At 49.1% G+C, this 12,454-nt stretch overlaps 1 protein-coding gene across 2 annotated transcripts in view; it reads right to left on the reverse strand.

The window, feature by feature from the left end:
* The window catches only part of vars1 (valyl-tRNA synthetase 1), a 126,185-nt gene that overhangs the window by 49,122 nt on the left and 64,609 nt on the right, over nt 1-12,454 (reverse strand). For both annotated transcript variants that reach the window (XM_085975023.1, XM_085975022.1), the window contains exons 16-17: nt 8,916-9,019; nt 5,208-5,366 (exon numbers count right to left, since the gene is read on the reverse strand). In XM_085975023.1, coding sequence (XP_085831149.1) covers nt 5,208-5,366; nt 8,916-9,019 — 263 coding nt within the window. The remainder of the gene's footprint in view (nt 1-5,207; nt 5,367-8,915; nt 9,020-12,454) is intronic.

The raw sequence follows: 12,454 nt of genomic DNA on the forward strand, positions 1-12,454 counted from the left end.
GTTGGCATAAAAATTGAGGCCATCAGTCAGTTTAGCGAACACGGACAGAGAGGTTCTGCACCGTTCACGCGGCTGCAGATCCTGACCAAGCAGGTGGCACAGATCAGTAACAATGTCCCTCCAGAATCAGAGCCTTCGCAAACACTGCTCCTCCGACATGTCAAGGCTTGACACCTGCTGCCGAAAGACCCTCGCAGCTTCCCGTCGGATTGGCCAACCTCCATTGCCCCTCCTCCTTCTGGCCAATCCCGGCCCTCTCTCCCGCCGTCTCTCTGCCCCTTCACAGTGTTGGGCGATGAGGCCGTTGCCCTCCAAAGAAGCTCCCATTCCGATGCCAGTTGGTCAAAGTGGAGAGAAAAGAGAGTCAACGTTTCGGGTCAAACCCTTTGTCAAGACTGAAGAAACACAGGAAATGAAACAGATTAAAAGGCCAGGCTGGGAGAGAACAAAAGAGAAACGAAGAGACATTAAGAGGTATTCAAAACGAGACGAGATGGTGATAGGACTAGTGGAGACAAAAGACGGCTCTAGATTAGGTGTGAAATGTGCTGGCAGAATGGGAGACAGCTGCCATGTGGGAGAGAAAAAAAGGGGGGGGGGGGAAAGGGCCAAAACAAAGGTGTGGATAAAATATAAGTAAAAATGTAATAGGGGCCAAGGTTATGATCTGAAATTGTTGAACTCGATATTGAGTCCGGAAGGCTGTCAGGTGCCTAATCGGAAGATGAGGTGCTGTTCCTCGAGCTTACGCTGAGCTTCCGTGGAACAATGCAAGAGCCTGAGTACGGTGAGGCCTGAGTGGGAATGGGGCGATGGATTAAAATGACAGGCGACCGGAAGCTCGGGATCATCCTTACAGACTGAACGGAGGTGTTTCGCAAAGCGGTCACCCAATCTGCGTTTGGTCTCCCCAATGTAGAGGAGACCACATCGTGAGCAGCGAATACAGTTTACTAGATTGCAAGAAGTGCAAGTAAATCGCTGTTTCACCTGGAAGGGGTGTTTGGGGCCCTGGACAGTGGGAAGGGGGGAGGTAGAAGGGCAGGTGTTGCATCTCCTGCGCTTGCACGGGAAGGTGCCAGGCGAAGGGGAAGGGGTGATAGAGGAGTGGACTAGGGTGTCTCGGAGGGAGCGGTCCCTATGGAATGCTGAAAGGGGAGGGGAGGGGAAGATGCGTTTGGTGGTGGGATCACTTTGGAGGTGGCGGAAATGGCGGAGGATGATCCGTTGAATGTGGAGGCTGGTGGGGTGAAAGGTGAGGGCAAGGGGAACCCTATCGTGGTTCCGGGAGAGAGGGGCAGGGGTGAGGGCAGAAGTGCGGGAGATAGAACGGACATGGTCGAGGGCCGTGTCAACCACGGTAGAGGGGAATCCTCGGTTGAGGAAAAAGGAAGACAGGTCGAAAGCACTGGTGTGGAAGGTGGCATCGTCGGAGCAGATGCGGCGGAGACGGAGAAACTGGGAGAATGGAATAGAGTCCTTACAGGAGGCAGGGTGGGAGGAAGTGTAGTCCAGGTAGCTGTGGGAGTCAGTGGGCTGGTAGTGACTTCAGTTATGTGAAGAGACTGGAGAAACTGGGATTGTTCTCCTTAGAGCAGAGAAGGTTAAGGTGAGATTTAATAGAGGTGTTCAAAATTATGAAGGGCTTTGCTAAGAGTAAATAAGGAGAAACTGTTTCCACTGGCAGGAGGGTCAGTAACCAGAGGACACAGATTCAAGGTAATTGGCAAAAGAATCATTGGGGGAGATGAGGAGACATTTTATTACACAGCAAGTTGTTGTGATCTGGAACACTGCCTGAAAGGGCGGTGGAAGCAATTCAATAGTAACTTTCAAAAAGGGAATTGGATAAAAAAAACTAAAAAGGAAATATTTGCAGGGTTAATGGGGCAAGAGCAGGAGTGGGACTAACGGGATAGCTCTTTCAAAGAGCCGGCACAGGCATGATGGGCTGAACGGCCTCCTTCTGTGCTGTACCATTCCATGAACCCCTTCTTTAAAATTACTGAGGCAGACCGGTTCACCCTTCTTCGAGTGAGCCCGGCGCAGGTGAGGGATGGAGAACCCGGGTCCTCCCTGGTCCGTGCAGCTTCGCACTACCGTTAACCTGCACGCTTCACCGCACAGGCATCGGGGGAAGCCCCGGAATTCAGTCTGACCGGCGCATCAACCAAACAAATTGTTTCCCCGTCAACTCATATCTGCAGGAGTGGCTCAGCTCCTCCTAACACAGTTGAGCTCACTGTGTGTCGGCTGGTGTATAATGTGATAGGAAAAGTATCATAGGACAAAAGTCAGTGTTAATATCTTTGTATGATGAAAATGTATCGTGTGTGGCAGAGGCGAACACATGGTTCAGATTAAGTTGTTCGGAGTCCGCAGGGGGAATGAATGCCAACTAAGCAGGAGGTGAGAGATTGCAGAGCTCTGAGATGCAGAGGGATCTGGGTGTCCTAGTGCATGAATCGCAAAAGGTTAGCATGCAGGTACAGCAAGTAATTAGGAAAGCTAATAGAATGTTATTGTTTATTGCAAGGGGAATTGAATACAAAAGTTGGGAGGTTATGCTTCAGTTATACAGGGCATTGGTGAGACCACATCTGGAGTACTGTGTACAGTATTGGTCTCCTTATTTAAGGAAGGATGTAAATGTGTTGGAAGCAGTTCAGAGACGGTTTACTAGACTAATACCTGGAATGGGCGGGTTGTCTTATGAGGAAAGGTTGGACAGGCTAGGCTTGTATCCGCTGGAGTTTAGAAGAGTAAGAGGTGACTTGATTGAAACATATAGGGCCAGAAATTAGGATCGGGTGCTTGCCGCGCGTGCAAGCCCCCGATCGGCACTCACCCTGCGCGCTGACATCTGAAGCCCGGGCCTGCTTGCATTTCCTGTCACTGGCCTGGTTCAGATGTCGGCATGATGTGCTTACCTGATCCAGCGGCGTAGTTAGTGCGATGTGCCGGCTGGGATCAGGTGAGCACTGTTGAGTCTGTGTTTCCAAATGTAGTTATGCTGAATAACTGGACACAGACAACAGAAATAATTAAATAGGTCTTTAGTAATTGAGGGTCAGGGCTGAACTGGAATACACTTTGCTCCACAGGGTTTATATACCGGTGTGTTCACCACCGGTACTACAATGTACAGGAGCCATCAAAAAGTAGTCCATCACCTTAAGGTATCCTCTTAAGGTGGTACAGGTTACATACACTACAAGCACTCTGCAGCCAATCAGGGGAGGGGAAACTCATTCATGAGTTTGATAGTAAAGACTGTCAAACTCATGAAAAGTATGGGCACCCAAAAGACTACTTTAACTTTAATTAAAATTTTAAAAAACATCCCAATAATTAAATAAACTATAAATAACTTTAAAAAACTATTTAAAACAATTAATAACATTTTTGAAATAATTTTTTTTTAATGAATTCGGGTCTAAAAATAAACTTACCTTACTGTAAAGTCCTTAAAAACAATGATGCTGTGGAAAAAATGTAATAATTTTAAATAATAGACCACTTACCTTCAAGAATCCACTCCTTACGCCTCCTTTTTTCATTTCCAAAAAGTTCAGTCCCTTGCACACGCGCAAACCTGTCAAAACGAAGGAAGTTCAACGCGTGCGCGCAGAGTCCTGCGCGAACGCATTGGACCTCTTAACCCCTTCGATGGAGAGGAAATGCCGGTTTCCCGCGCATGCGCTGTGCATGCTGGAATCCGGCACTTCCAACGGGCCCACGCGCGAGTACACCGTCCGTACTCACGCGTTGGGACCGGAATTACTGGCAAATAAGATCCTTAGGGGTCTGGACAGGGTGGATGTGGAGAGGATGTTTCCTCTTGTGGGAGAATCTAGAACTAGGGGTCACTGTTTAAAAATAAGGGGGCGCCCATTTAAGACAGAGACGAGGAGAAATTTTTTCTCTCAGAGGGTCGTGGGTCTTTGGAACTCTCTTCCTCAGAGGGCGGTGGAAGCAGTCTTTGAATATTTTTCCGGTAGAGGTAGATAGATTCTTGATAAGCAAGGGGGTGAAAGGTTATCGGGGGTAGGCGGGAATGTGGAGTAATCAGATCAGCCATGATCTCACTGAATGACGGAGTAGGCTCGAGGGGCCGAGTGGCCTGCTCCTGCTCCTAATTCGTATGTTCGTATGTGTCAGATTAATGCAATTTATTAAAAACATAAGAATTAGGAGCAGGAGTCGGCCACTCGAGCCTGCTCCGCCATTCAATAAGATCATGGCTGATCTTTGACCTCAACTCCACTTTCCCACCCTATCCCCATATCACTTGATTCCCCCAGAGTCGAAAAATCTATCTATCTCCACCTTGAATATACTCAACAACTGAGCATCCACAGCCCTCTGGGGCAGAGAATTCCAAAGATTCACAACCCTCTGAGTGAAGTAATTTCTACTCATCTCGGTCTTAAATGGCCGACCCCTTATCCTGAGACTATGCCCCCTAATTCTAGACACTCCAGCCAGGGGAAACAACCTCTCAGTATCTACCCTGTCAACCCCCTTCAGAATTTTGTATGTTTCAATGGGATCACCTCTCATTCTTCTAAACTCCAGAGAGTATAGGCCTAGTCTACTCAATCTCTCCTCGTAGGACAGTCCTCTCATCCCATGAAGAATGAAAGGGTATGTGTAAGAAATATAGCTAGTTTGGAGCTAACGGGGTTGCGAGGAGACACGTGTGGAGTACAAGCACCAGCAGACTAGTTGGGCCGAATGGCCTGTTTCTGTGCTGTTAATTCTATGTAAGATATCTATGTTTCAGCTGTTATCATTTGTGTTATGGTGTGATGTTGATAAGCATGCAAAATTTCCTTATCCACATAAAGCACACATCCCAGTAAGAATGGAGTATTGTGTGACATTGCCATCTATTGGTAAAGTAACGTACTCCATTTAAAGATCACGACAATAATCTCAGAATTGATAGATTTAGAGCGAGTCACCCGACATTGGCCATCCAGGTATTATAAATAGGCTCACTTTCAGTAATTCCTTGGAATTCCGTGCTGAGAACTCGCCTGGACTGAAATTAGAGTTAAAGGTTGACCTGAGAGATATCCTACTGGTAAGTATATAGATATATAACTCACTTGTACTTTCTGATGATATTAATAAAACCGACAAGTTGACGTATCTCTGGCACCCAAACCTATCTAATTTGGATTAATCTACTCGGTGCGTACCTGATGTTGTCCATCCAATTAAACCACGTCTTGAGGTGAGTCTCAGGGACAATCTTCAGATCTCCATTCCGCACCACATCAGCCGCCATTTTCGCCATTTCATTGCAGCGCACGTACCACTGAGGCTTCAACAGGGGTTCCACGATGTCCTTGGAACGACTGAAAAGGAAGAGATGTAAGTTTTTCATTTGCTCGCTTGCTGTGCGTACATCCCAGCACCTCTGTCACACTCCTGGCAGCTTGCAAGAAGCAGCTCATCTCACTTCTGACCCTTTCATTCCCATTCGCTCCCCCATTCTTTCACTCAGGACCTCACCATCTCTTCTATCGCTACAACCGTGGCCCTGGCTCCAAGTTTTCTCCCGTTGTTCCTAAACTCCAACTACACGGCCTTGCACCCCTTTCTCACTTGTGTTGAAACCAAGACTGACTGCACCATCTCCCCGAACTCAGTTCTGATCTGGAATGTCCTGCCTGAATGGGTGGTGGAAGCAAATTCAATATTAACTTTCAAAAGGGAATTGGATATATACAGGAAACTCTTTGGTATCCGGCACCGACGGGACCGCCGTGTTGCTGGTTGATCAAAAATTCCGGATGACGGAGAGGGTTATCTACCGAGGCTATTTTTAAAAAATAAAATAAAAAAATCAAGAAATGTGCAGTAATTGGGTACTCACCTACAGAATGTTGTGTTAAATGGATGGTGGAAGATGCTTGATTAAGTACAGTACTGCCAGTTGAGGGTAATGCAATGCAATGACTACCAGCAGCGTGGGAGACACACAGTACCCCTGTAAAATGGAGGATCAGAAGAGACTACCGGCAGCGCGGGAGTGTCAGACTCCTGTTACAGGGGTTTTGAGGTGTTCCGACTTCAGACAGCGTCAAGAAGCAGAGTAGTGGCAGTTTGGAGAACTACCCCCACTGACTAACTCGGCCACCGCGGGAGACTCGGACTCTGACTCGGCAACATTGCCGGTTACCGAGGTGTTGTTTTCGGAGTGAGAATTTTGCCGGTTAATAGAGAATTCCGGATATTTAGGTGTCGTTTAAACGAGAGTTTCCTGTACTTGGGGGGTGATTTTCTCAATGGGGAGCTTTTGGAGGTGGGACTCCCACTTGTCGGGTTTCAGTCCCGCCTCCAAAAACTTCCGGCCAACCCACGCTATTTTCCCTTGATTGACCTTGTTAAGCCCACCCAGCGGGCTTAGCAGGCCAATTAAGGGAAAGCCGGTTACAGAGAGCGTCAACGTATGACGTTTCATCTGTCAATTTTGACAGATGAATTGTCATCGTTTGACAGCTCTGTGAAGCGGTCAAACAGTGACATTCTCTGTAGTTTGATGAGGTGTCTTGCATTCAAGACTCATCAACCTTCTTTCTTACAGAAATGAGATGGTTGTTGCATCTGTGAATGCAACGGCCAGCTGTCAATCCCAACGCGGAGGTCAGAGACTCTCCGCATACAAACCGACTGAAGCCTGCAGGGAGAAACAAAGGTAAGTACACTTTTACCAACACTTAGCACTTACCTCAGATACTCACCTCTACACTCTTACACCCACCACTTACCTTCACACCACACTTTTGCACCCCTCTGACCCCCCGCAGACCCACTACTCGCCTCGCTGAGCTGGCATGTTTCGGAGCCTTTGGGAAGCCCGCAATTGTGAGGGCAAAAAGGGGATAATCCTATTTTCTGCCTGTTAACTACCTGTTAACAGGCAGTTAATAGGCGTTAATCCCTTCCCGCCTCCAAGGGGATGGGAACCAGCGCGGGACAGCTACCCGCCTCCTAGGAGGGTGGCATGGAGGCATGCCATTTTCCCAGCAGTCCCGCGTCCATACCCGCCTCCCCAGGGCTGTCAAAATCGCCCCCCTCAGAAAGGAAAAAAATTTGCAGCACTATAGGGGAAAGAGCAAGATATGTGGGACTTATTTGATAGCTCTTACAAAGAGCCGGCACAGGCACAATGGGCCGAATGGCCTCGCTCTGTGCTGTAGCATTCTATGATTCTTTCCCAGGACTGCAGAACTCTTTACCTCTTATCTGCCTCCTACAAGCCACCCATACTCGTCACCAAACACTACCCCCACAATTTGCCTCGAGGAATAAAGATTGAAATGAGTAACCCAAGGAATATTTCACAACAAAGGTGGTTAGACAGAATACAACTGCTAATTGGGAAAGATTGAAATGAATAAATGAAAGGAAACAAATTAAGCAATAAATGAAGCCCATCATTCTAATACCGCAGATACTTCCTGGGTTGAAATCATGCTTTTCTTGTGTACGGTGACCTTCTCGGGCTAACCAGCTCACCACGCTACAGCGGACTGAGGCAAACCCAGAGTGAACAGAAGGGACACCTAGGCTGCATGACCATGCGCCTTCTTTCACAGAAGGAAATCGGGCTTTTGAAGAGTTTGGAGAAAACAGCCCAAAGTGGGACGTCCAAGCAAAATTAAAAAGGAAAAAAAAAAATACCCATTAAAATAAATCAAATTGCATCCTTGGAGAAGAAAAAAAGGTGGCTTTATCAACCAGTACAGGTGTTCTTCGACTGATGGGACTAGGGAGCAAGCGACTCTCCAGCAACGCTCCCTCAAACTTGTTTTTGGCTGCGTGGTCCCTTTAAGGCCCATTCAAATTTCCTCACATTTTCCGTTGTGAAGCCAGCAAGCGGACTGCGCGGAATCTCCAGACCGCCGCGCGGTCGCGCAGCTTAACTGGATCATTGGTCTCCAGTAATTGATATGGTTGAGGCCAGGGAACCCTTCTCCCTCGGCTTACCCAGCCTGCGGGCTTTTAAAAACCCAAATCCTGGCCGTCACCTAATCACGACTTTCCAATTTACCTCGACTTCTTTACAGCATCAGTCCTTTTGACTTCTCAATAATTAAAAGTGAAACGCACACACACACACAAGCACAGCCACGATATGTCTCGCCTCACAATCTACATAGACATTTGCTTTATAATTTTACTGTTTCTGAACTGTTCCACCTTGTAGTATAAAGGACTGGGGCCTAGAAATTCGGTGGCTTGGGCGCAGGAATTACCGCTCCGGGCGGATCCGCTTGTGCCATCCCGATATTCAGTTTCAGCGCCCCAAACGGAAGCGGGGCGCTGCTCGAGGCGCCCCGCGTCCCTCTTGGGGCGCTGAAACTGAATATCGCAGCGCAACGTGCCGTGGTACTGCAGGCCTTCCTCCCCTTCTTAAGGGGGAGGGGCCTGCACCAGCACGATCACAGATCGCGAGTGCCGGCAAAAGAGCCCGGCACCGAGGAGAAGTGCCAGGCCCTCGGGACACAGCCGGCACTGCCCGGGGGGAATCAGGAGGCCGGCATGAGGAGGTGCTGGCAGGCGGCCACCGAAAAAAATGGCCGCCCCGCACCTCCCCCTTAATTTGCGCCACTACCGCCACAGGTAGGCCCCCCTGAACCGGTCGCGATTTGCGTCCGGCGCTACCGGGGGGGGGGGGGGCGCGACCCAATATCGCGTTCGGGGCGGTAGCAGGGCACTGCGCACGCCGATGATGTCATCGGTGGCGGCGCAGCGCTACAGGCTAACGCCGCCATTAGCGCCCCGCTAAATTTCGCGGGAGGCGTGGCCAGTGGCCCTAAAGCCACTGAGTGCCCTCTTAAGGCGCTAACTGGTGGCGCAGCCCACCGAATTTCTAGGCCTGGGTCTCTAGTCCATACCTGCAGACTGGCACCACCATAGGATTGTCCTTCACCTCCTTGAAGAGACCTTTTAGTTTCAAGGCTTCCAGCACCACTTTACGGGCATCAAACCTCTTCATTCCCTGCACCAAGTGGGAACAATACAGAAATAAACAAAGGGCGCACAGTTCATGACGATCGCTGGCTCAGCAGATAGGTTCCCTCGACCGGGGCTGTCACTCTGCTCCGTCCCCAATCCAAAGGACGGTGGCTAACCCGTACTGCAACTGCCCTGGGAGTGTTTGATGGGACAGTGTAGAGGGAGCTTTACTCTGTATCTAACCCATCCAGTTCTTGCCCTGGGAGTGTTCCATGAGTCAGTGTAGAGGGAGCTTTAGTCTGTATCTAACCTGTGCTGTACCTGCCCTGGGAGTGTTTAATCGGAGAGTGTAGAAGGAGATTTACTCTGGATCTAACCCATGCTCTACCTGGGAGTGGTTGATGGGGACAGTGTAGAGGGAGCATTACTCTGTATCTAACCCCGTGATGTACCTGCCCTGGTAGTGTTTGATGGGACAGTGCAGAGGAAGTTTTAACTTGTTTCTAACCCCGTAATGTACCTGCCCTGGGAGTGTTTGGTGGGACAGTAAAGAGGGAGCTTTACTCTGCATCTAACCCATCCTGTACCTGCCCTGGGTGTGATTGATAGGACAGTATAGGGGGAGCTTTACTCTGTATCTAACCCCGTGCTGTACCTGCCCTGGTGATGGGGACAGTGTAGAGGGAGCATTACTCTGTATCTAACCCATGCTGTACTTGGGAGTGGTTGATGGGACAGTGTAGAGCAGGTTTTACCTAGTTTCTAATCCCATAATGTACCCACCCTGGGAGTGAATGATGGGACAGTGTAGATGGGGGTTTACTCTGTATCTAACTCATGCACTACCTGCCCACGAAGTGTTTGATGGGGCAATGAAGAGGGAGCTTTACTCTGTATCTAGACAGTGTTGTACCAGCCCTGGGAGTGTTTGATGGGACAGTGTAGAGGAAGCTTTACCTTGTTTCTAACCGCGTAATGTACCTGCCCTGGGAGTGTTTGATCGGAGAGTGTAGATGGAGCATTATTCTGTATCTAACCTGTGCCGTACCTGCCCTGGGAGTGGTTGATGTGGCAGTGTAGAGGAAGCTTTACTCTGTATCCAACCCATGCTGTACCTGCCCTGGGAGTGTTTGATGGATCAGTGTAGACGGAGCTTTATTCTGTATCTAACGCATCCTGTCACTGCCCTAGGAGTGATTGATGGGGACATTGTAGAGGGAGCTTTACTCTGTATCTAACACCGTGAAGTACCTGCCCTGGTAGTGTTTGATGGGACAGTGTAGAGAAAGTTTTAACTTGTTTCTAACCCCGCAATATACCTGCCCTGGGAGTGTATGATGGGACAGTGTAGATGGAGCATTACTCTGTATTTAACCCGTGCTGTACCTGCCCTGGAAGCGTTTGATGGGACAGTGTAGAGAACATAAGAAGTAGGAGCAGGAGTAGGCCATACGGCCCCTCGGGCCTGCTCCGCCATTCAGTCATAGAGTCATAGAATTATACAGCACAGAAAGAGGCCCTTCGGCCCATCGTGTCTGCGCCGGCCATCAAGCCCTGTCTAATCTAATCCCATTTTCCAACACTTGGTCCGTAGCCTTGTATGCTATGGCATTTCAAGTGCTCATCCAAATGCTTCTTGAATGTTGTGAGGGTTCCTGCCTCTACCACCCTTTCAGGCAGTGAGTTCCAGATTCCAACCACCCTCTGGGTGAAAAAGTTCTTCCTCAAATCCCCTCTAAACCTCCTGCCCCTTACCTTGAAACTATGCCCCCGATTACTGACCCCTCTACTAAGGGGAAAAGTTCCTTTCTATCTACCCTATCTCCTATCTATGCCCCATATAATTTTGTACACCTCAATCAGGTCCCCCCTCAGCCTTTTCTGCTCCAAGGAAAACAACCTCAGCCTGTCCAGTCTTTCTTCATAGCTGAAGCACTCCAGCCCAGGTAACATCCTGGTAAATCTCCTCTGCACCCTCTCCAAACCAATCACATCCTTCCTATAGTGTGGCGACCAGAACTGCACACAGTATTCCAGCTGTGGCCTTACCAGCGTTTTGTACAGCTCCATCATAACCTCCCTGCTCTTATATTCTATGCCTCGGCTAATGAAGGCCGATCAATAGGATCATGGCTGATCCGAACCTAGACTCACGTCCACTTCCCTGCCCGCTCCCCATAACCCTTAATTCCCTTATCAGGAAGGTTTACCTTGTTTCTAAACCCGTAATATACTTGCCCTGGGAGTGTTTGATGGAACAGTGTAGACGGAGCTTTACTCTATCTAATCTGTGCTGTACCTGCCCTGGGAGCGTTTGATGGAACAGTGTAGACGGAGCTTTACTCTGTATCTAACCCATGCTGTACCTGGGAGTGGTTGATGGGACAGTGTGGAGGGAGCTTTACTCTGCTTCCAACACATGCTGTACCTGCCCTGGGAGTGTTTGATGGGGCAATGTAGAGGGAGCTCTACTCTGTATCTAACCCCGTGATGTACCTGCCCTTGTAGTGTTTGATGGGACAGTGTAGAGGAAGGTTTACTCTGTATCTAACCCTGTGATGTACCTGCCCTGAGAGTGTTTGATGGGACATTGTAGAGGGAGCTTTACTCTGTATCTAAACCATGCACTACCTGCCCACAAAGTGTTGGATGGGACAGTGTACAGGAAGTTTTACCTCGTTTCAAACCCCGTAATATACCTGCCCTGGTAGTGTTTGATGGGACAGTGTAGAGGAAGCTTTACCCTGTTCTAACCCCGTGCTGTACCTGCCCTGGTAGTGTTTGATGGGGACAGTGTAGAGGAAGCTTTACCCTGTTCTAACCCCGTGCTGTACCTGCCCTGGGAGTGTTTGATGGGACAGTGTGGAGGAAGCTTTACTCTGTATCTAACCTGTGCTGTACCTGCCCTGGTGATGGAGACAGTGCAGAGGGAGCTTTACTCTGTATCTAACATGTGCTTTACCTGCCCTGGGAGTTTGTGATGGGACAGTGTAGAGGGAGCTATGCTCTGTATTTAACCCCATGCTGTACCTGTCCTGGTAGTGTTTGATGGGACAGTGTAGAGGAAGCTTTACCTTGTTTCTAACCCCGTAATGTACCTGCCCTGGGAGTGTTTGATGGGACACTGTAGAGGAAGCTTTATTCTGTATCCAACCCATGCTGTACTCGCCCTGGGAGTGTTTGATGGGACAATGTAGAGGGAGCTTTACTCTGTATCTAACCCGTGCTGTACCTGCCCTGGGAATGGTTGATGTGGCACTGTCGAGGAAGCTTTACTTTGTATCCAACCCATGCTGTACCTGCCCTGAGAGTGTTTGATGGAACAGTGTAGAGGGAGCTTTACTCTGTATCTAACCCATGCTGCACTTGCCCTGCTGATGGGGACAGTGTAGAGGGAGCTTTACTCTGTACCTAACCCATGTTGTGGCTGGGAGTGGTGGATGGGACAGTGTAGAGGGAGCTTTATTCTGTATCTAAC

Source organism: Somniosus microcephalus, unplaced genomic scaffold, assembly GCF_052327205.1.
Source record: "Somniosus microcephalus isolate GS21.2 unplaced genomic scaffold, FLI_Smic_1.0 unresolved_chr1, whole genome shotgun sequence".
In the NCBI taxonomy this organism is placed as follows: Eukaryota; Metazoa; Chordata; class Chondrichthyes; order Squaliformes; family Somniosidae; genus Somniosus; species Somniosus microcephalus.